Raw genomic sequence first — 24,081 nt, 5'->3', positions numbered from 1 at the left:
ACACATCAAACTTAAAGGGATACTCCACTTTTTTTTGGGAAATAGGCTCATTTTACAATTCCCTCAGAGTTAAACAGTCGAGTTTTACCGTTTTTGAATCAATTCAGCCGATTTTCTGATATTTAGAAGAATATCAGTAACCAGACCGTTTGTGGTCTCATTGACTTCCATTGTAGGAAAAATATATACTATGGTAGTCAATGAGACCACAAACTGTCTGGTTACAGATATTCTTCTAAATAACAGAAAATCGGCTGAATGGATTCGAAAACGGTAAAACTCGACTGTTTAACTCTGAGGGAGTTGTAAAATGAGCCTATTTCCAAAAAAAAAAAAAAAAGTGGAGTATCCCTTTAAAGCAGATGGGCCACAGTAGCAGAAGATGACACCAGGTGCCACTCCTGTCAGCTAAGAACAGGAAACTGCAGCTAATAATTCACACAGGCTCACCAAAATTGAACAATAGAAGATTGGAAAAAAAAAAAGTTGTCTGGTCTGATGAGTCTGTGTTTCTGCTAAGACATTCAGATAGGGTCAGAATTTGGCTTGAAGAACATGAAAGCACGGATCCATCCTGACTTGCATCAATGGTTCAGGCTATTGGTGGTGTAATGGTGTGGGGGATATTTTCTTGGAAAACTTTGTGGCCATTAACACCAACTGTGCATCCTTTATTTAAGTGTCACCGGGCCACCGGTGGGCCCAAATTCATTACATTTTTAAAACAGTAATATCTAGGCCCCTATAATTTCCGTGATCACGGAATCGCGGACAGAATCTCGGAATTGGCCAATTAACGCAGAATCTAGTGTTAACATGCATATTTGGAGAGAAATTATGTTTTTGAGTGTGAGAAGAACATATGTCTGGGGAAAATTTACTGGACAGTTTAAAGCTCATAACCATATTCTGCTGTTACTTGAAGTAGACTTAGAGTGTAGTGTTGCATCATGCAGTATTTGTGCTGAAAAGTAAGCGTAAATGTCTGTTACCTCAATAAATGTAAGGTCATTCCTATTTTATTTGTGTACATTTTAATCATTAACATTTAATGCACATTCTTTTTACAACTAAATAACAGTAAAGCGTAAAAAAAATGAATACCCAAAAATTAAAAAGGAAAAATTTTTTCTACAAAAATCTCCCAAATGTCTTCTTTAAAACAAGACCAATCATATGTTTATTCCAAAGCATTCTTGAATTAACCATTTATGTTCGAAATGTGCATTTTCATGTGTATGGGGGTGACACTTAAGGGGCCCTATTTTAACGATCTGAAACGCAAGTTTCAAGCGCAAAAGCGCAAGTAACTTTGTGGGCGGGTCTTGGGCGCTGTTGCTATTTTACTGGCGGGATAAAGGCCCGACGCAAGTTTAAAAGGGGTTGGTCTGAAATAGATTCATTATTCATATGTGTGGTTTGGGCGTAACAGAAACAAACCAATAAGAGCTTCATATCACAATCCCTTAAAGAGCATGATGAACGAGGTGCGCTTGTTCCATGGCGCAATACTGTTATAACGGCGCATTTACCAGGTGTTCTCGTCAGGGCCGTAAAAGAAAGAGAAGTGACATTGGGGATGGGACAAACCCACCCAAATTAGCTTTGGTTAACGTGCATATAATAATTTGGGTAAATGTGTAAGCTTTATGCCTATTTTTCCCATTGTCATGGACACAACCATGATTTCCCTCGTGTTTAAATATTTTTCCTTATAATAATGTATCATTTGCAAAAAGTAAATGCATCTGTGTAGATAAGAGAATCATCTACAGTGTATGAGTGTTGTTCACTCTCTGTATTAAGGCCAAGCAAGAGTGCTTAAAATAGCACCTGAATGTTCGCGCAATGCGCCACTGAATTTAGACTAGGTTTTCTCTGGTCATTGGTGCAATTGTTTTCTGGAACTGCAAAATAGCACTAAGGAATGTTTGCTCCTTTTTGTGCCGACCCACCAAGGGGGCGCAAGTTCATTTCCTAGTTTACCGACGTGCGTCTGTGGCGGGAAAAGCCCGCTTTGTGCGGGTGCAAAAGAGGATAGGACCAGTGTATAGAGTCATGTATAGACTCTTCTGGTTGCAACTTCCAGCAGGATGATGCACAATGTCACAAAGGTCTAATAATCTCAAACTGGTTTCTTGTACATGATTACTATATTCAAATTACCTCAACAGTTCCAGATCTCAATCCATAGAGCACCTTTGGGATGTGGTGGCATGGGAGATTTGCATTATATGAATGTGCAGCCAACAAATCTGCAGCAACTGCATGATGCTATCATATCAATAGGGACCAAAATCTCTGAGGAATGTTTCCAGCATGTTAAATATAGGCCACAAAGATTTAAGACAAACTGAAGGCAAAAGCATGCCCAACCCGGTACTAGCAGGTGTACCCAATAAAGTGGCCAATGAGTGTAAATATATACACTTACACAATTTAAACCATTTATCTGCAGTTCAAAAAATTGATTTCATTTCATGTTTTACTATTATTTGTGGTTCGTTCATTAATAAAATTATGTGAATTAAATTCAGAAAATTGCTTGCGTGATATGAATTATTATATTTCTAAATTACTTTGTCATTTGATGAATTTAATCTGCACTATTGGTTGTTTCAAAAGCAAACTGTGTACCTCTGTTGTTTTTCTCAACCCAGATGTTTTAGCAGACATTCAGGCAGAGACACTGTCCCCTACTGAAGCCACCTGGCTGAATGGCAGTTCTGGAACAGGAGGGAGCAGGTGAGAGAGAGAGAGAGAGAGAGAGAGAGAGACAGGGGGACACAGCAGGTAGACCGTCCTGCCAAAGCATTGTCTCTGGAGCCGGGTGCACCTGCTGTCTCACAGAGAGCTTCTGCTAATCCTCTGGGGCCTGATTTGGCAACCTTGTAGACTGGCTGTTTTGCAGATATTTGCTGAGAGATACAGCATCCTGAGATAAATACAGCTCTGATTCTAAATAATGAGATAATAGAATCCAAAGGCCCAGACTGAGCATTTCAAAACTGAAGTTTTATCATCATTAAACATGAGAGAGAGGGAGGGAGAGAGAGAGAGAAGGATGGAAAGAATAGGAAAGTGAGCTCACTAATGACTCCGAGTTCATTCTCCAGCTCGTTTGTGCTGGACAGAGAAGTGGAGGGCTGGAGTCAGAGGGCATTTTTGCCCTGGTCTGGTTGGTCCTGGCAAGATTAGGAACAGGAAAGGCTGTCCAGGGAAGGGGAAAAAAACAGTCGCTGTCAGTCACTGCAAAATGCCATATTTAGCAGAGTACACATTGTCTTTAGTAACAACCTAAGAACCACAATCTATTTCTGAATAGATATATTTCTGTTCTTTTCTTTACTTAGTAATATTTTTTATTTTATAGGACACAGCTGAATGCTCTTGACTGAAGCTTTCAAGTTTCAAAAGTGATGGACAAGCACCATGAAATGTACCATAAAAGTGGCTGATGCAACTTGTATGCTATATCTCCTGCTATCTTGCAAAGCCATTCCACAGATTTGTGTGAGGAAAAGACAGATGCTATTCACTAATAATCATTCCTTTTCCACATGGATATTTGAGTCAATCAGCTGAGCTTGAGAACCAGATGAATAATTCATTCAGACCAGTTTTGTTAACTTGTCTCAACTGAATAATTGAAAAAAAAAAATGATTTATTCACATTACTTCTTTCATAAACATATCAAAGAGAACTTTTTTCTCACACAATTAAAGCCCCCCTGAAATAAAAATTGACACTGAATTTTTTTTTCAGCGTTTAGTATAAATATGTTAGCTTAAGGTTATGAATAACCTGGTGTGTTCCAAACTTACAGTATCTCACTTGTGCTAAAATGGATCACAGATTTTTATGACATCACCACGGAGTTCAACTTCTCATTGCATCTTCTGTCCAATTAAATGCTCTCTAGAATCTAAATCGTCCCACCCCATATGCTCTAAATACCACCTGGCCAAATCAACAGAGAGAAATATGTCAACATTATAAGGTGGCAGCAGATGGAACTGGGAAGCACATTTAGAAACAGAGTAGTAAATTCTAGGGTTATATATGAATGTAATAATCCATACAGAGAAGTCTATAAGGTAGACCAAAAGTAAGACACACAAATGATTTGTGCATCTACAAGCTACAGCTACAAACTCCATGTCTTCATAAACAGAGGGCTATTAAATGTGTAACTGAGGCTAGAGGGAGATTGGGTAATCAATCATACCAACCACTGGTGGGTAGACCGCTGTGTGTGTGCGTGTGAGGGGCCTTCACACACACACACACACACACACACACACACACACACACACACACACACACAAACAGTACATCTCACATAGACCACCATCCCCATTACCAAACAACTGGTCATTGATTCTCTCAGACAGGTTTTTTTTTTTTTTTTTTCTCACAATTGTGCTCAACGTGTTCATCAAACTATGGAAAATATTAGGGCTATAGGCATTGACTCAAAATTTAAAATTCGATTAAATGGCTTTTCTAAAGTAAACGTAACATTGTTCACAAGCTGTTTTATTGATGTCTTTGCGTGATTGACACACTGATTGAGAGATTGCATAAGACTTGATACGGATTTCGATAAGCTGTACTGTATCTTTCAACATACCTTCTGATGTTCATTCATGTTCATTTTGTGCTGTAACTAGTAGTAAAGCAGAAGAGAAGATCAGTACATTTATGATCAGGCAATTCTCTTAAACTGAGGCCTGCCATCATTAAAGAGCACCAACATGGTATTTGTTAGATTTTCTTAATTTAAAAGCTTGACTTTGTTTCATATCAATAGTAACAAAGTACAAAGCTTATTGCAATATATATTGGATGGGTGGTCTACAAACTTAAAGGAGTAGTTCACTTTTCAAAAAACTTTTGCTGAAAATTTACTCACCTAAAGTTTTTGATGAAAACATTCCAGCATTTTTCTGCATATAATTTACTTCAGTGGGAACCAAATGGTTCAAGGTCCGAAAGACATTTTCAGTACAAACTGCAAACTGTTCAAAGGGTGTTAAACGATTCCGAACAAATCTTTTTCCGAGTCATTTGGTTCATTCAACGATTTGTTCATTTTGATGAACGAGTTCGAACAGGAGAGTCACGAACGTGCATCACACAACAGAGCAAGGCGAGCATTTGAACTTATAAAACTTAAACTTTATTTAGTTATTTATTTTTAAACGAGCGATCGTTTCGCTATGTAAGACCCTTATTCATCGTCTAGAATCGTTTAATGCCCTTTGAACAGTTTGCAGTTTGTACCTTAAAGTGTCTTTTGGACCATGAACAGTATGGTTCCCATTGAAGTCCATTATATGGAGAAAAATTCTGTAATGTTTTCATCAAAAACAATTTTTTTTTTAACTGAAGAAATAATGACATGGACATCTTGGATGACATGGGGGTGAGTAAATTATCAGCAAAAGTTTACTACTCCTTTAATTATTGATTTCAGTATTGTTTATTTAATTGAAAAGAACATAAGCTAAAAGATCAAGTCGTTTTATTAAGAATTTATGTAATTTTATATCGAAATCTATCTATCTATCTATCTATCTATCTATCTATCTATCTATCTATCTATCTATCTATCTATCTATCTATCTATCTATCTATCTATCTATCTATCTATCTATCTATCTATCTATCTATCTATCTAAGCCTATAATAGCTAGCATGTAATTTCTGTTAAAAGGTATCAGTACATAAAATGAAGATAAACGAAATGATCTTGAGGGAAATACAATGAGTCTACCATTCTATCTGCCCGAGAAAACATGTGCATCCACACAATAAAGCAAATCGAAACATGCTGGTTCACGAGTAAGTTGGCTTTACTGGGAACAGACTGGGAAGGGTAATTTACATGCACTGAGAGAAGAAGAAAAAAAGTTGTTCTCCCATTTCTCCCAGGGTATCCAAATGTGAAAATCAACCCTGTGTTAATCATTAATTTCTCTAGTCTAATTCACTGCCTCATCTAGCAAAGCCCAGGGCTGTGAATATTAATTTGCGGTAATTTAGCAGGTCAAGACTTACATTTCTCATGTACCCCCAACATTGTATCCAAAAGCATTAGCATGAAAAGCAAAGAGAATAACAGTGCCCGGAGAAGGATACCGGCTGCAAGACAATGCAAACCATCTTGTCTAAAGCCAACAGCACTGTGTTCTTTTGTACATTTCATGTGCTAATGTAGCTCAGTCAAAGTAAATGGTCACAGAATTTTCATTTTAATAAATGTACCATGGTGACGCAGTTTCACATAATTCAAACCATCCAGGAACATTTGAGATTTGAGTGAGTCATCTTATGATACTAAGTTCTCACAATGAATTTGCTTTAAAGTTGGTCGCTTTAAAGATGGTTTCTATTTCAACTGTAATTCTTTCCTTCTCATTGCTCTCCATCTATCTAATGGGCCAGAGACATCGGGCAGGCACTAATTATGCCACGAAGGGCAGAGGAGTGATGACAGAATGGCTCATCAAAGCCAGAGCAAGTAACAGGCAGCTGATGGGGAGCAAAAACAGATCATAAATTAGCAAACAAGAAAACCACACACATATATTAGCTTAAAAGGTTTTGCCACACGACACACAAGTTGCTCTGTGTTTTCTGTCAAATCACTTCAATATCTGAATAAGGGAATCAGAAGGACAAACGCATGGCGAGAAATGTGTATAAAAAAAAAACACAAAACATTTAAAAAGTCAAATTATAACCACAATTTTTGGTAAGCTATAGGGAAACCCCAGAAGCAGAGACCTCAATGTTGACAGCCAGAGGCAAACATGCACTTAATAAGAACTGTAGTTCTGTTGAACAAGATGCTTTGCTCTCAATTACTGGTTTCTCAGAGCTGCAGCACAAGCCAATGAGGCTCAGGGAAGCTATTAGGCTTGACATGTATGAGCAGAATGACAATTTCCTGCAAACTTTCTGCAGTCCTTTATTCTAATTGTGTGTGTACATGCTAATCAAATGTGTGCTTTTGTTTTGCTTAATATATATTTTACTGCTTTGTTTGTCCCCAAACCTTCTTACAATTTGCATTTTACTGTTGGTTTTTATTTAACTATCGCTGTCGCCAAGAGAGGTTAAAAAGTGCGCCATGGGAAATAAGTGCTTTCTTGTTCTAGACAGAAATGTACTTCAAGGAATGGACTCTTGTCTAATTGAGCACAGGGATGCTTCTTCAGATGTGGCCTTTGAAGAGAGATAAAATGGAATGAAGTATAAGTCCTCTCTCTGAATGAAATATCAGATGAAAAACTTGAAATCAAATGAAATGAATGCAGGTCTAATGAGGATGATGTTGAGAAACAAGCTTTTGACTAGACTTAAAATTATCGCATACATGCGCCATGCAAACGTTTACAACCGTTTTAATGGCTTGTGACTTATCATGTTAAATGTAACATTGCTTGTCTGTGTACATTAGAACAAGATGTCTGGTGACCGGAAAAGTTGAGTGCAAAAAAATTTAATAATTAGCACCTTTCCCACAGCTCAATGTCACTTCATAACAGATAATACACTCTTAGAAGAAATGTGTAGAAAAATGACACAAATTATGTGTAGCACTTTAGATTACACATGTTGTGTAAATATTAGATAAAAATGTGTTGGAAGAAATCAGATGTGTTACACATAGTAATGTGTCATTTAAAATTAACACAATCTGTGTATTTGTTCACAACATCCAACACAAAATGTGTAGAATGATATTTACTGATTAGATGTAGCCTACACACTCTGTGTCAATTTTTTTGAGTGTCTCTCTCGGCTGCTAATTTAATTACTAAACTTGTCAAACCCATAGGCTCAACCCGTAAATAAATGAATCGATCCGCTGATATTTATTTGAGTGTTTCAATGGTCTAATGGTAGATCTTTTGCCAAGAGTGTCAGAGGTTGTTGGGTCTAATCCGCCCTCGGTACAGTTTTTTTCTCTCTCTCTTATATCAAAACAGAATATGTCCATCAGTGGTTACAGTCTATATCAAGCATAGCATAGGACACGTTTATTTTGTGATTTTACCGGAATGAATAGAGTCTCCGTAACGGCGATAGATTGAAGTGCGCGCAGTCCGCGTCCGAGTTTGGACAGCAGCGGCAACAAGCGTTCCTCTTGATTTCAAAAACAAAACATTTTAGCGCTAGAGCTCTTATTTAAACGAACTAAATTAATGCTCTGCTAGTTAACAGGAGATGTTTTATTGATGTTTAAAAGGTTTTGTTTTCCGATATGGTGACTCTCAAGGCACTGGATCACAAGGAGCGGTCCATCAGTGCTTGATCACCACATAATTCTGACTTATTATGTTTTTTAAAGAATTTCGTTTTTTGTAAATTGTATTTCATTTTCATTTTAATCAGTGGGTTTAATCAACAAGTTGACTGGATTAATTGGCCTATGAGTGAAAAGGCCCACCAACTTTTTTTTTTAAATCGGTTGCCATTTTGAAATTGCCGAGAGAATTCCCCTCGCCTAAAGAAAACCCGCCTTTCTGCGACGAGAGATGGAGAAGGCAAGTCGTTGGGTGGCTGCTAATAAGATTCTTAAGGTAAGTTCTACTTTAAGTCATTTTTACTTGTATTTATGTGCGAAAACGTCATTTTCTGCTGCTGATATGTGTATACTAGGTTTACTTTGGTTTCTAAGCAAACTGTTAAGGCACTTTGTCAGGTATTTGCAAAACTTCGCGGGCAAAAATGTTAATTGGCAATAACTGTCCATAGTCAATAGCGTTACACAAAGCACACATAATAAAAATGTTAGAATAAGTCGTTTTCTGAAGAATTTCTATGAAAATGTCTGGATTATTTTGCAAACAAAGTTAAACCAGCGTTAGCTGCTGACGTTAACATGGGATCGCGCTTTTCGCCCTTATTTTAGACGTCGCCAATGAAAAGTGAAATTGTTCCAGAAAGGACAAAATAAAACAGTGTAATTGTTGTTTACTTGGTATTGGTTATGTCTAAAGTGTAGCTATTTGCATTCGATATGGAAATCTTTTGGCGCCATTTTAGCTGCAGGCTGGTAACTTAGCAGCCTAAATGTTAACTTAAATGTAATGCAAAATAATTCTGCAAAATTATAATGCCGCGAAAATTCAAATGATTGCTTGTGCTGTGGCTAGTGGCCTCTTCTCAACTGTCAGAACAGCTCCATGTAGCCTACGTCTGGTCCAAAATATAGCTTAAATGGCCTTGATATTGTGTTAGAAAAAAAGAAAGGAAAAAATGGATCAGTTTTTATTAGTATTTGTAAGGATGCTAGTGTATGAATGTGATGCTGCAGGCTTATTAACTAACTTAAATTGTGATGAGAAATGAATTTAGCTATGGTATGGTATCAGCTAATTCTATTAGTTTAAATGGTGTGAAAATCTGTAAATAAAATATGTATTATGTCTAAATGTGTTTTTTATTTATTTTTATTACACAGCAAATGGACCCATCTGAAGATGATCCTGGGCCAGTGACTCCTGGGTCTTCAGTCACTGGACAACTGACCAAAGCTGTACTTGTTTGTATCTATAAAGACAATACAGAAACATGCTAAAAGTTTTTTTTACATCTGTGATGCTTCACAACTTTTGGAAAACTGTTACTCAGAATTTCCCCATCCTGTTCAGTTAGAACGGTTTATGAAATTTAACAAAGACTTCAATGACTACATTGATTGTGACATCACCACAACTGTGCAAGAATATGACAAATTTCAAGTTCATGTTGCCACTGTGGTCACCCTACAAGTCATCCCCATTCAGCCTCCCCAGATGGAAAACATTCAGGTAAGCACTGCAGGAAAACTCTCACTAAATCATTTATTCCTACTTAATCAAAAACTCTTAACAACTTTTGATCTGTTAATTTGATTAGATTGAAGACTCTCCACCATTACAGTCCTTACTGACCAAGAAGGCGTCTGATATTATGGATGAATATCATCGCACAGGCATGCTATCTACAACGGGAAGAAAAAAGATCATCACTATCAGCGTCAGTGATCTTGTTGCAAAAAGTGGATTGTAAGTTTATGTTTTATGGACAGATTCTAATCATTACTATTTTCAGTGACCTGTAGCATAAAGGTGGGGGGGATATTGATGCATCATAGCATCACAATCTTTTGTTTAGCATTGCCAAGTAATTCTTTTTTGGGGAGTAAATTTTGGTTCATGCTGATGTAAACGAAACAATCTTATTTAGCTGATTGACATATCTGATGCGTGCACAAATACGCCTCAGACAATGCACCATCCCTATATATGTAAGCAATAAGGTACGAGAGGCTGTGCTTTATCGTGAATAAGTAACGGCTGAGGGCGTTGTTAGGCACGACGCGAAGCGGAGTTTAACATTATTTAACTGCATGTTATTAAATTGTAACTTTTTATAGTAATTTCTTGCCTGTGTATCATGTTTTTGTCTCAAACAGTTACCCCTGTACTGCTGACAAGTTGAATTTAGCGAAATCTTTGATTGCAGTGTTCCCCTCTCTAAGTCTCAGCCTTGCTGGAGAGAAGGAAGGATATGTAAGTATTACAATTTAATCTAGCATAATTGAGCTCATAGTTCTGCTGAAATGTGTATTTTATTGGCAAAAGTGTGTTGTTTGCAAACTTTCAATAAAATGTGTTTGTAGGAGCATCTATATGACCCTGTGTCCCATAAAGGATTCATAAACAGCATGCGAAAAAGTATTATAGAGTTTGCTTTTATATTATTAGTAACAGCTAGGCAAACACTATTAATACTTTCTCATTTACTGTCAACATTCAGCAAATGCGCATTTATATCATTTAAACAAATCTCGGAATATCTAATAAACATTTAATTTCACAAACCTTGCATATTAAATCGAATCCAGCTGTCAAATATTCTGAAGTATTTGTAGACTGCATTAACGTGTTTCTGTCCGTGACGGTCAGTCCGTGTTAATTAGTTCAATTAGCTCAAGTTGTTGTTTGGACAAAAAAATCTATTTACCTTCAACCTAAGATTAATCACTATTTCAGCGTTATTATAATGCATTAATTGGTTAGTTACAGACATAATTCTAACTAACAGTCACCACCACAATCTTATTCTCTTTTACATTAAACAGATGAGAAGTGCTACATCATGCTGCAGGTCCTGACAAACTTACTTCCACCAACTGCAGGAAGAGGTGCAGAGTCAAGCCGGTGCAGTGTCAGATCTGCCATTTCATATTTGCTGGACTTTGTACCGGTAATTTTTTTTAGTTATTTATTATGATCTTAAATCTTGGAGCACTGATAATAATTCTATTATCTATTAACATAATTATCTTTAACATGTGCATTGTAAAAAAAAAAAACTAATTTTTTTTTCTCTCTTGGTGTTTTATCTCCTCGTCTTCATCTACCTCCATCTCTTTCACAATGCTACACAAAATCTCTCTACCTCTTCATCTATATTTCAATATAGTGTGGAACGAGGATCTCCAGTATATCTGACAGTGGTGACATCGCCACAAGGAGCCAGCAGCCACAACTAGTCTGCATTGGAAACCTGACCAGTGAGGCCCGCCAGTTTGTCATTGTTGCCAAAAACGACAAAATTGTAATTCCACTGGAAGAGGAGAGCCTAACCTGTGCTTTGGATAAGCTGTTTAAGTTCTTCTGGGTCTACAACCTTTCATATCCTCCCCAGCTTGCTTCAGTTTTTACCTTTCTGGAATATGTATATAACTTGCCAATGTCTAAGACTGTAAGAAGATCCAAAGTTTTGGAGCTTATTAGCAAGCTTCAGGCTTTTGACTAAATCAGCTTGTCATGTACTGTTGTCCAATATGTAAAAAGCCAGTTAGCTCTGAGATCAGGAGACTAATCTGGCATCTTCGCAACGTACATTCCCTATCTGATGGACAGGACTACACCCTATTTTGCAGCCAAAATGGCTGTCAGCGTTCATACCATAACATCAACTCTTTTTCTAAGCATCTTGCAAGGGAGCATTCATCAGAGGATAGCTTACTATGCATGGCTAACCAGCTTTCAGAAAGAGATGGATCAGACAACGGTTTAGACACAAATACTCACAATTCCAATTCCTGATCACTTTTACTCATTCGTTGTGGAAAAGAAGGAGGAAGGACATGATATAATTTTTATCTGCCTAATGCATTTGTGAAACTGTCCTATGCTGGACATATTTTTTACTGCTTGAAATACTATCATTATAGTCTGAGTTCTGTTAATTGTATTCATATTTTTCATGATAATAAATGTTTTGAACTTATTAATGGTTGTCATTGGTCATTTTTTTTTATATAACTGATATTAGGCCAAAAATGCAATTTCTATAGGGTTGTACTGTAGGTGCATTTTCCTGCACATTCTGTGTAGCCATGGACAACACATACTGTGTTAAAATGACACATGTTTACACATCTTTATGTTAACCTTTCCTGACACATTACTGTGTTAAAATCATTTACACAATGAATGAGTTAAAATTAACACAAAACTAGTGGTCCTGGAGCTCACCCACAGATGTGTCAAAATTTAACACAGGTTGTGTCATTTTTGACACATTCTTTCTAAGAGTGTAGGGGGAAAACAATAAGAATGTGTTAAGCGATCTGATTCCTCATATCACATACAGAGAAAATCTTGTGATCAAAATGCATTAGCAGTGTGCACACAAATGCATTGTATTGCGTCCAGGACAACACAGAATAGTCAACTGATCACAGGAGAATTAATCATTGAGCTAAAACAAGGGTTTTAAACATGGAGCAGATGCTTGACTAAAATACACTCCACATCAAACGCCTAGTATGTTATTTTTGTGTATATTAGAGAGCATTAACAATCAGTAATGCCGGTTTATTTCACAGTCTGCTTAGTTACTGGGATTTTCATGCACAACCATTTCTGGGTTTACAAAGAATGGTGTGAAAAGGGAAAAACATCCAGTATGTGGCAGTCCTGTGGGTGAAAATGCCTTGTTGATGCTAGAGGTCAGAGGAAAATGGGCAGATTGATTCAAGCTGATAGAAGAGCAACTTTGACTGAAATAACCACTCGTTACAACCGAGGTATGCAGCAAAGCATTTGTAAAGCCACAACACACACAACATTGAGGCGGATGGGCTACAACAGCAGAAGAACCAACCGGGTACCACTCATCTCCACTACAAATAGGAAAAAGAGGCTACAATTTGCAAGAGCTCGCCAAAATTGGACCGTCGAACACTGGAAAAATGTTTCCTGGTCTGATGAGTCTCGATTTCTGTTGGGAGATTCAGATGGTAGAGTCAGAATTTGGCGTGAACAGAATGAGAACATGGATCCATCATGCCTTGTTACCACTGTGCAGGCTGGTGGTGGTGGCGTAAAGGTGTGGGGGCTGTTTTTTTTGGCACATTTTATGCCCCTTAGTGCCAATTGGGCATTGTTATATGCCATGGCCTACCTGAGAGTTGTTTCTGACCATGTCCATCCCTTTATGTCCACCATGTACCCATCCTCTGATGGCTTCTTCCAGCAGGATAATGCACCATGTCACAAATTGGTTTCTTGAACATGACAATGATTTCATTGTACTAAAATGGCCCCCACAGTCACCAGATCTCAACCCAATAGAGCATATTTGGGATAAGGTTGAATGGGAGCTTCATGCCCTGGATGTGCATCCCACAAATCTCCATCAACTGCAAGATGCTATCCTATCAATATGGGCCAACATTTCTAAAGAATGCTTTCAGCACCTTGTTAAATCAATGCCATGTGGAATTAAGGCAGTTCTGAAGGCGAAAGAGGGTTAAACACAGTATAAGTATGGTATTCCTAATAACCCTGTATTTTTTTATTTTATTATTATTATGTTGTCTTTTACAAAATTTTGGTATTTAGACATTAGACAGTGAAATAACTTGAGGATATGATAATTGATTATTTTAATAAATGTGAAGAAGGATGAAAAGAATCAGGTGCACCCAGTGGTCTGTCACATGCTGTCAAAAATCTGGACTCGGGCCAACAAGAAAAGGGCAAGACACTGATGATTTGAGTAGAGTTTCCTAATCATACATCTTAAAAGTGTCTCTAGTTAGAAAGTTGCATTATGCAGTTTTAATTAAGACCATATCTGCGAGCACCTTTTCTGCCTGCGGGCTGTGTGGAAAGTTTGGCTTTTGAAAAATTCAAGCAGAGTTCAGCGCATATCACATTTTTTGAGAGTAAACTGAGTCCTTTCTATATATGGCTTGTCAGAAAAGAGAGGCAAAAAAACCCTCTGTGACATGCCAAGTCGGCATTGTTCCTGGCATTTTTCTTGCCCTTAGTCGAGCCAAGAGATGGCATTAGCTATGGTGAACCCCTAAGGTTTCAGAGTGAAGGTTTTCATTAGAGAGAATGTGGCTTATCATCAGGACTCTGACATTACACTGCTACCAGAGTCATCAGGGGTATGACACATGACAGAATGAATCCCATCTCACTCGGACTCAGAGGGGAACAGTTAGGGTAACGTCATTCAGCAGCCGCCATTATGTTTGTTCCTGAATATTCTGCAGGTCCTCATTTTCAAACAGAGTGAAAGTTCCTGTGAGAGTCTTGAGACGCCTGATAATGAGTTCAGGGACCTGTCCTCCACCATCCTGGACACCTATAAGGTTTGACTTCACACCCTCTCCTGTCAGATGGCAGTGTGATGTATCACTGCATAGATGACGATGGGTACAAGAAACCAATTTGTCACTTTAGATGGAAATGTCACAACAAAAAGGCAAGAAAGGCAAGAAGTTACCACTCACTCAGACGCACAGATCTTGCCATAATGTAGATTTCACCAGGAACACACACACAAAATTTTTTTAACGCTTTTTAATTTGGTCATAAATCAAATTCCATAATTGTATGTCATTTTAATATAAAACAGCCAAATACAGTACAAATAAAAACCTTGTGAATTATTAGTATTTAACATAACTGTTTCATAAATTGAAAAGCTGAATTTTCAGAAAACATTCTAATATGCTGATTCACTACAAAAAAAAAAAAGATTAATATTTCTTGTAGACCATTGTACATTTATGTTTGCACAATCTTGATGTTTTAATAACCCGAAACAGTGTAAAGTCAAATGAACACCTAATATTGTGTTCAAATAATGAAGAAAGATCATAAAGAAAAATCAGTCAAAACAGATTTCTTCACATTTCATTGAGCATGCTTTATGTAAACGGAAGACAGTTTGTTTAAATTGTCTGGTTTCTAGAATGAACTATTTTAAGATCTAGCATATTGTTGAGCATTTAAATGCATAATCATTATCTTAAAATATTATTTCAACAAAACCATTTTAAATGTCATGGCACAGTAGATTTTTCAACAATGCAGATTGTCACAGAATGCGGTGTAGGAAACATTAGGCATGAGTTTATAGCCCCTCACATCCTTTCTAAAAAAATATATTGCATCAATTATCTAACCCCAAACTCACTAAAAATGTGTAAAATAATAAGCCAGAAAACCACCAACATGCTCTGTAAACTATAGAACACTAATGCTTCATTCCACAAACGTTTAACAGAAACTCTTCGGATATCTCCAGACCGGCATTGACCCGGCCAACCTCCCACCATTTATTTTCAGAAACGCTCCCCACCCTGAATTGAATACCAATGCTATGGTCACCTTGAAAGTCCAATAAAGAAAGCACCAGTGAAAACATTAAGTGCACAGACCACACACCCTTGGGGCGTCTGTTCACCTTCTGTCACTCTAATTCTTTATCGTATGTAATTGAGGTAACAATTACACTGTGGACCTCTGTAGAAAATAAATCTTTACTCGGACTGTGCATTATCTGTCTTCATTAGCATGGCACTGATGTGGTGTTTATTATCTGCTGAGTAGGACCCTGGTCTCCTGAGGCATGGCACCAATTCACACAAGTACAGGGCACTGCTCAAGATGTCCAAAGAGTGTAGAAATCATTCGGGATACGCGAGTATCAAAACTAAAAAAGTAACCAACATACAGTATATGTCAACAAACCGGTCATTAAATGTAATGCAAGATATTGATTAGCCAACCGCATTGCATTATCTCCCGAGGATCAAGATGGCAAGGACTTACAAAAAAGACTTTATGAGAATCATGTTTCGCAGTTATAAAAGAAATCAACTGGAAGTTGCAGCGCAACGCAGGATGGTATCTTCAGAAAAGAGCAGTTTCACACTCATTAAAGTTATTAAATCATTTTCCCACCAGATGTTTCATTTATCACACCGAGGCTCATGCAGTAAGCTCTGATCCTGCTGAATGTTAAGTTGTGTGTACACACACAAACAGATACACACACTGACTGGTGTTTAAGCCTGACCAGGAGGGGGAAGGCCATCGTAGCCCTTCAGAAGGTCTGTATGGCTCAGCGAGGCACTCAGTCGGGCCGAGCCCCTGCTGGCAACTGGCCCCTTCATTATCTGCTTTTAATTGCTTATTTAATGAGCTCTCCTCAAGCACCGTAGCCCTGCTGTGTGAGTTAGACTGAAGCCGGGTTTCAGTCTTCCAACCAGACACTGCGCATCAGCGCAATCGCAGCAGGGCATCCACACCCATAACCGGCAACCAGCATCCTCCTCTTCATCATCATTACTGTATTCGCCTTAATCTGTACATACTGTTCTGACTGAAGGGTGAATTTTGCATGTCTAGCATCCCATCGCACTGGAAGATGCTCATTTGACCCTTGTTTACTGTAATTATAGCGTCTGTGTGTCTCAAACTTGTCTTTTCTCCTATCGTGGTACAGCAAGCTGCAATTTACCCATTTTATAATGAGTACCTATGCAAGTGCCCTCCAATCACAACAAACAATGAGTGTTGACGGTAAATTCCTGCACAGTTGTTGATTATCATCCCAGTAAAATGTAAAAACACAAGTCGTACATGAATAAGTAATATTCAGAGTTCAATAAACATCAATACATGTTATACAGCACTTACAACGGAATTAAATCTGGGCTTTAGTATTTTAGTATTTTTTAAGTCATGATATGGGCTAAATTAAAGTAATATTCTGGATTCAATACATGAATTTGTGCCATTTTGTTGATTACCACAGAAATTCATTTTGACACGTCACTCTTATAATTATTATTATTATTTTTAATTAAGGTTTAGGTTAAGCAATGGAAGTAAATGGAGCCAAATGACCTTTTTCAAGGACTGTTATGATGCATTCCACTGTTATCAACATAAATCTACTTAATACACATTTATAAAGCGATAATTTGTGTTATATATTACCTCGGCAGTAAATTTACAATGTTTCTAATACAACGGCCGAGGACATCTTCTGACTGCTATAATCAATCTCTCCCTTTTTTCATCAAATGAGCCAAACTCAATATATTTTATTAAACATGTAATAAAAATGTGGTCATGCAAGATTGAATGCTGTTTGTACTTGATTGCCTGCTCTGCTCTGATTGGAACACAATGAGCCATTGGACACCAGAAATGCCAAGTAGCTCATCACATGGTTCAAACGGCAGCATGCCAGAGGTGACCTTTTCATCCTATCCCTGTCATGTTCCATCATGTTATGCTCTTAACCCAAGGCAATGCCACATGGACAGCACTTCTTCAATGCTATTGAGTGAAGTACACAGCCCTGAGACCGAAACCACAGAGCAATATGAACACCAGCAAGCATTGAGCATTTACAAAAACCATGGCTCACGGTTGCGTATGTGAAAATTCTAGGAGAGAATATGTAATGCTTGGCTGCAGGTTGGTGTCGCAAAATGTGTGAGGAACATATTGAACGGTGACGACACCAAGTGGAACGCTTCACCACTCTCTGCTCATTACTGCTTTCCACAAGACATTAGCTCAGCAGTCAGGTGCACTTTAATTATAGAGGCCGGCTCAAATACCACATCCTGAGTTTAAACTTCAAAACACAGGTGTAAACATTCCCTGAGAGATGCTTAGCGATGCAGATACCTAAAGGCATTAAAGGCACAATATGTAGTTTTTTTTTTTTTTTTTACGCCACAAGAGGTTGCAGTTTCCAACAATAACTAGGCGTAGGTTGATGATGCAATGATGAGTTGAATGATGGGACTTGCTGTCAAGCTGATGGATCTAATATTGTTTATGGATGAGTGCAAGCAATCATGTTTTTAAACATTACAGTAGCATGAAGCATGTCGTGATTGCTAAAGAGACGCGAGTCCCACGGATATAAAGGAATAAGGACATTTAATTCTACCAAACTACCTGCAAGTGCTGGATTACTCACACAGGTCAGTTTAATAGACGAATTAAACTTGTGAGGTAACGCAGCGCTGCTTCTCTTGGTCTAATGTTACACTATCACAGAAAATGGCATTTAAATGTGTGTTGAAAGTTATAATGTTATACTACGTGTTAGTTTGCAGAGGAAACCGAGGATAGCGCGGACATTGCGTTACTGGTGACTTTTTTTTTTTTTTTTCCGGGACAGACACTTATTTAAAATTGGAATTTATCTGAATTAAAATAAAAAATAAAAATACATACATATATATATACACACACACACACACACACATATATATATATATATATATATATATATATATCAAGACTTTTTGGGATATTGTAAGTACACAACTGCAGGAAATATATCACACTGTCCAAGTGATTTTTTGATATTTTATTACAAATTCTTACATATTGTACCTTTAAACAAATCCAGTTCTGCATTGTGCAGTTTGTGAAATCAGAGTGAAATTATCTTATATTTCAGTCCATGAACAAAAACACAATCAATATGCCCAATTCTTAAACTAAAATAGTTTTTCCCCCTCTAGTGGCATGTAATCTAATCAAGCAGATCAATATACATCCTCCCCCTAATCATTAAAGGAGAGGCAGTCCAGTCAGCTCAGATTTGCAATATGATTGCAGAAGTTCTACAATTGCACTTCCTCCACTGACATCTCATTTGTAAGAAGAAAGCGAACATTACAAATAAAGTAATTAAGTCTGACTGCAGCAAAAACAAATAGCAAAGCTTTTATCTTGCTTCCAGTAAATGCAAAGTCATTAGTGATTTGGGCTAACAAGCAATTGACAGTGGATTAAATTATTTTAATGAGGTGCAAGACTGTTCTCTAGCCAAATACGAGAATAATTCAATAAGAACACACAAAAAAAACTTGCTTGTGTGTCAGAGGCTTCAAATTTTCATGCAAAGCAATTAATAAATCAATACATATAAAAAAAATAAAAATAAAATTTCTGAATAATTTAATGCATGCTAATTTCTCTGTGTAAATCAGGGATGGAAAAGTTGCACCATTTATTTTGAAGAAAATGAATAACTCTAACAAACATTTAAACTCGTCACTCTGTAGACTGTTAAGTCTTAATAATTAATACAAATGAACCAACACTAAGTCTTTGAGCTTGAAGGAGGATAATTCTGTACTGTCTGCTTACTGAAGGATAATGCACTCAGTGCTGCATTAGCATCTACTTCAAAATGCTTTGTGCAGCCTGCAAAAAAAAAAAAAAAAAAAAAAAAAGACCACTTACGTTTAAACCAATAAAAGAGCACCTGGCAAATGTGATAAGTTATTGTGATCAGTCTCTGTATCAATTTAGTGCATCATATACCTGATCTTTTATGGTTTGGGAGTAGAGATAATCAACTCTGAAAATGTTTGCTGACACAACACACTGTCAAGGACAAAATACACACAAATAAAACTAAAACTAAACCAACACATTCTCATCCCCAAAAGTCATATAACTGACGTCTTGGGACGTCTTTTGACCATACGTCAACATCCGCCTTTTTAGGGCCCCCTTAAACATCGGTAGATGGCGATCCCGGGCCGTCATACAACTGACGCTTTACCTTTAACGTCAGTTAGGTGACGGGTTAGGTTTAGGGTTAGGTTTAGGTCTGGGGTAGAGATAGGATCCCATAACCTCATCTACCGACGTTTAAGGGGGCCCTAAAAAGGCGAATATTGACGTATGGTCAAAAGACGTCCCAAAACGTCAGTTATATGACGCCTTGGGATGAGACTGCGTTGACTAAACACAAAAGCAACAAAGAATTAAAATACATAATGTTTAAAGACATTATACAAAACATTTAATTAAAAAATAATTATAAAAATATTATTGGTTATGGTTTTCCTTAAGAACATGGCTGCAACAATGCGCTAGTAAAATAACTACTTCTCCATAAAATTCCAAATATCGATTAAAGGGATACTTCACCTCTGGAAAGATGAACGAGTATTTATGTTATAGAAGAAATGTGAAATTATTTTGAATTTGTAGCTTTCTAGACTGAGAAAAGCCAGAAAATGTATTTTTGGCTTATGTGGATGAAAGACAACAACGCCCAGAATGCACTTGCTTCGCTGCCCTAGGAGGTCACGTCTACCGGTAATGGAGCGCAGTAGTTAAACAACAAGTCTAGGCTACTAGTGAGTCTCTGTGATGAGTCTGCCTGAAAATGTGTTTCGAGATCACCCAAAATGTCCGCGATTCGACTTTTGCATTTTACAGTCCTCATTTATTATGTTTACTGTGGTGAGCAGGACGAGACTGAGGGCCTCGGGAGAATGGCGCGAGGCTGGTGGCGTGATTACCGATGAGCGACACCTGTGAGACGCGTCGGTCTTGTATCTCTCACGGAAGAGCGGGAATTTTCTTAGCAATGTTAAAACGCACAACATGTAAACACTACGTTCAGATTCACCAATTGAAATGAATTCAGTTAGATTGAAACAAAAGGTTTGTATGTAAACAATGAATGGCAACTGCAGAGAGCAAAAGCTGAATCACGGACATCGACGGCTGGACATGTCTGGGAAAAAGAGGATGGTAACCCCTACTACTCGGCTTTCTTCTACTAAGTTACTCCGCTTTCTCCACAGAACAAGAGCCTGCTAGCCAAGCTTCTAAAAAAGATGGCTGACACTACAGTATGTACATTCTGTGAGTGTGATCCCACCCTCTATGGGCAGGTTGAAAACATGAGGGACAGCCCCTACTACTGACTGTAGTCTTTAGCCTCTGGGCAAAAAAAAAATACTCAGAGGACACAAAATGACGATTTTTGTGTCATCTGAGGATTTTTTCCAAACAAAAAGTACATAAATCTCTCAGGGGGATATGATGGTGGAAAGCATGGCAATTCGAAAATAGTACAGGTTTTCTACTAATACAGAGCTTAATGCTAAATCCTGAAGTCCTGATCAAAAGAACAAAATACACAATAAAACAAAGTGCCAAAAAAAAAAAAATAGTTTGCCTTCAAGTGATAATTTAAGAAAACAAAAATAGATGATGAAATAAATTATTCATGCATTTATTTATATAACCACCCATATAATGTGAAAAAGAGAAAAACGGCACTGCAATGAACTCTTGAATTAGACATAATACAGATGAGTCACATACTTTAAGATCATTAAAGAAGAGTTACTCTGAAATGAGTCAGTATTTTTTTAATTTCTCAGTTTTAGCAATGTGCACAGATCTGAACCAAAAGTTCAATAGACTTCTGGAATGTCACAGAGAACCAACAGCTGGCATGCGGTGTCAAATAAAACAATCCGTGTGCTGGAAGTGCTTCTTCCTAGTGTCGATTGGATTACACATTTCCTGACCTCTGCTCCAGCAGACTGTTGCTAGCGGTCTAGTGTCCTATATGATGTTGAGCTGTGATCAAATAAGGACATCTGAAACCTCCTGCCATACTGATTTCTTCTAGTATATCGGTATAAAACATTGGCCCCGCAGGTACACTCGATAGTGAGTGTGTGTAGATTGTAAATGTAGATAGATGTAAAAGATGCAGCAGGTGTTCTCTGCTGGGTGTGCATGAAGACAGATGAGCTACTCACATCTTCTGTATTGATGATGATGATCCCCCATAATTCCACACACCTGCACCTTTGGAGACATAGTGAGAGGAAGCAGAACTACGCATTGCAGTGAAGCTGGATAAGTTGTATTTTTTTTTTTTTGCTTGAAAGAGTGCAGGAATTATATTTGTTCTCCAAGCCTGTCTATACACTGCCACAGAGTACTGCCAGAAATGTTCACATACCGTTCAGTTATTAAAGATATTCACTCTTTAAACAAAGTGACTCTCTTAAATGAAGTAATTTTGAGAGCGAGTTGTGTTGATGTTCTGTATGAACAGAACCAGTCAATGACTCGTAAGTCACATTAATGCATAATCTACACTACTTTTCAAATGTTTGGGGCTGCGTTTTCTTGATAAAATATGAATAAAAAACATGAATATTGTGAAAAACAATTAAAATTTAAATGGTCTATTTTAATATAAAATGTAACTTGTATTGGCAAAGCTGAATTTTCAGAATCATTTCTCCTGTCTTCAGTGTGTCATGATCCTTCAGAAATCATTCAATGATGTGTTGCTCAAGAAAAGTTTCTTATTATGATCAATAATGTGCCGCTTAATGTTTTTTTTTTTTTTAAAAACTGTGATACATGTTTGCAGAATTCTTTGAATAAAGTTCAAAAGATCACCATTTTTCACATAAATGGCAGTACTGGGCATTTAAAAAAAAAAAAAAAAAAAAAAAAAAAACAAGAGTAGTTCAGCTTGTCTCCCAACTCGTATAAATAAGTAAATAATTTGAGAGAAGCAGAATGTTTTTGGCCGCATCTCAGAGGATAAAAGCGGTGGGGGTTGTCTAAAATAAGTAATTAAAAAAGCAATACAAAGATATTTTTATCATTATCTGTCATGGTGACAGGCGTTACTGAAGGCTATTGTGAGGAATCAATTCCAAACACTGACTGGGTAAACAAAGCTTACTCTTTTTTTGTTACATAAATCAGGTGGTCAGTGAACGGGCTGTGAGTTTTGAAACTGACATTACTGTAGTCCTCTTAAAGGAGTAGTTCGCTTTTGAAAAAAAAAAAAAAAAAAAAACCTTTTGCTGATAATTTACTCACCCCCATGTCATCTAAGATGTCCATGTCATTCTTTCTTCAGTCAAAAAGAAATTAAGGTTTTTGATGAAAACATTCCAGCATTTTTCTCCATTTAATGCACTTCTGTGGGAACCAAACAGTTCAAGGTCGAAAAGACAGTTTCAGTGTAAACTGCAAACTGTTCAAAGGGCTTTAAAGGATTCCAGATGATGAATAAGGGTCTTATCAAGCGAAACAATTGCTCATTTAATAAGTAAATAACAAAGTTTAAGTTTTATAAGCTCAAATGCTCGCCTTGCTCTGTTCTGTGACGCATGTTTGTGACTCTCCTGTTTGAACTCGTTCATCAAAATTGACAAATCTTTTTCCAATTTGTCATTTGGTTCATTCAGCGAACGAAATGAATGCACTTACTCGGAAAAAGATTTTTTTTCGTTTTGATGAACGAGTTCGAACCGGAGAGTCACGAATGTGCGTCACAGAACAGAGCAAGGCGAGCATTTGAGCTTATAAAACTTAAACTTTTTTTTTTTTTTTTTAAATGAGCGATCGTTTCACTTAATAAGACCCTTATTCATCGTATGGAATGAATTGCCCGCTGGAAAATAAGGTCTAGCTATAGCATGACATGCCATAACTGTTTAAATCTATCTGTCGCAAACGATGTGTAGATGCGCTAAAGAACAGGATTAGCACCCACTGACATCGACTGTAGACCAAAAAGAGTATGTAGGATAGGTTTAGGGACAAATCTACCAATAATAAAAAAAAAATAAAATCAAGCATTTATTAATGTTAATTTTAAAAGTTGTATGTCAATATTTAATGGACCTAAGCTCCTAACAAATTAATAAATACTGTAAAAAAAAAAATGTATTCTTAATTTTTAGATAATGTTAGTTAATCCATTCACAAACAGTAACTAATGGGACTTTATTGTAAAGTGTGACCTATTGTTCACATTCCCTCAACTAAAAGCTTTGCTCACTGGAAAATAAGGTCTAGCTATAGCATGACATGCCATAACTGTTTGAATCTATCTGTGAATTGAGGGCTGCTGTCACCCGAATCCCATTAGAT

At 37.2% G+C, this 24,081-nt stretch overlaps 1 protein-coding gene and 1 long non-coding RNA gene across 3 annotated transcripts in view; one reads left to right on the top strand and one right to left on the bottom strand.

Annotated features, from left to right (window-relative positions):
- The window catches only part of LOC148977546 (uncharacterized), a 209,934-nt gene that overhangs the window by 62,572 nt on the left and 123,281 nt on the right, over positions 1 to 24,081 (bottom strand). The window lies entirely within an intron of this gene.
- Positions 9,971 to 12,271, top strand: LOC148977547 (uncharacterized). The gene is made up of 5 exons (XM_089135216.1): positions 9,971 to 10,065; positions 10,476 to 10,572; positions 10,683 to 10,737; positions 11,145 to 11,269; positions 11,489 to 12,271. Exons 1-5 carry the CDS (start codon positions 9,971 to 9,973, stop codon positions 11,822 to 11,824), a joined length of 708 nt encoding a protein of 235 aa, XP_088991342.1. The 3' UTR covers positions 11,825 to 12,271.

Source organism: Pimephales promelas, chromosome 9 (assembly GCF_988280905.1).
Source record: "Pimephales promelas chromosome 9, fPimPro1.hap1.1, whole genome shotgun sequence".
NCBI classification, from domain to species: Eukaryota; Metazoa; Chordata; class Actinopteri; order Cypriniformes; family Leuciscidae; genus Pimephales; species Pimephales promelas.
Note: the sequence above shows the minus strand (reverse complement) of the source record. Positions and strands in the feature narration are given on the sequence as shown.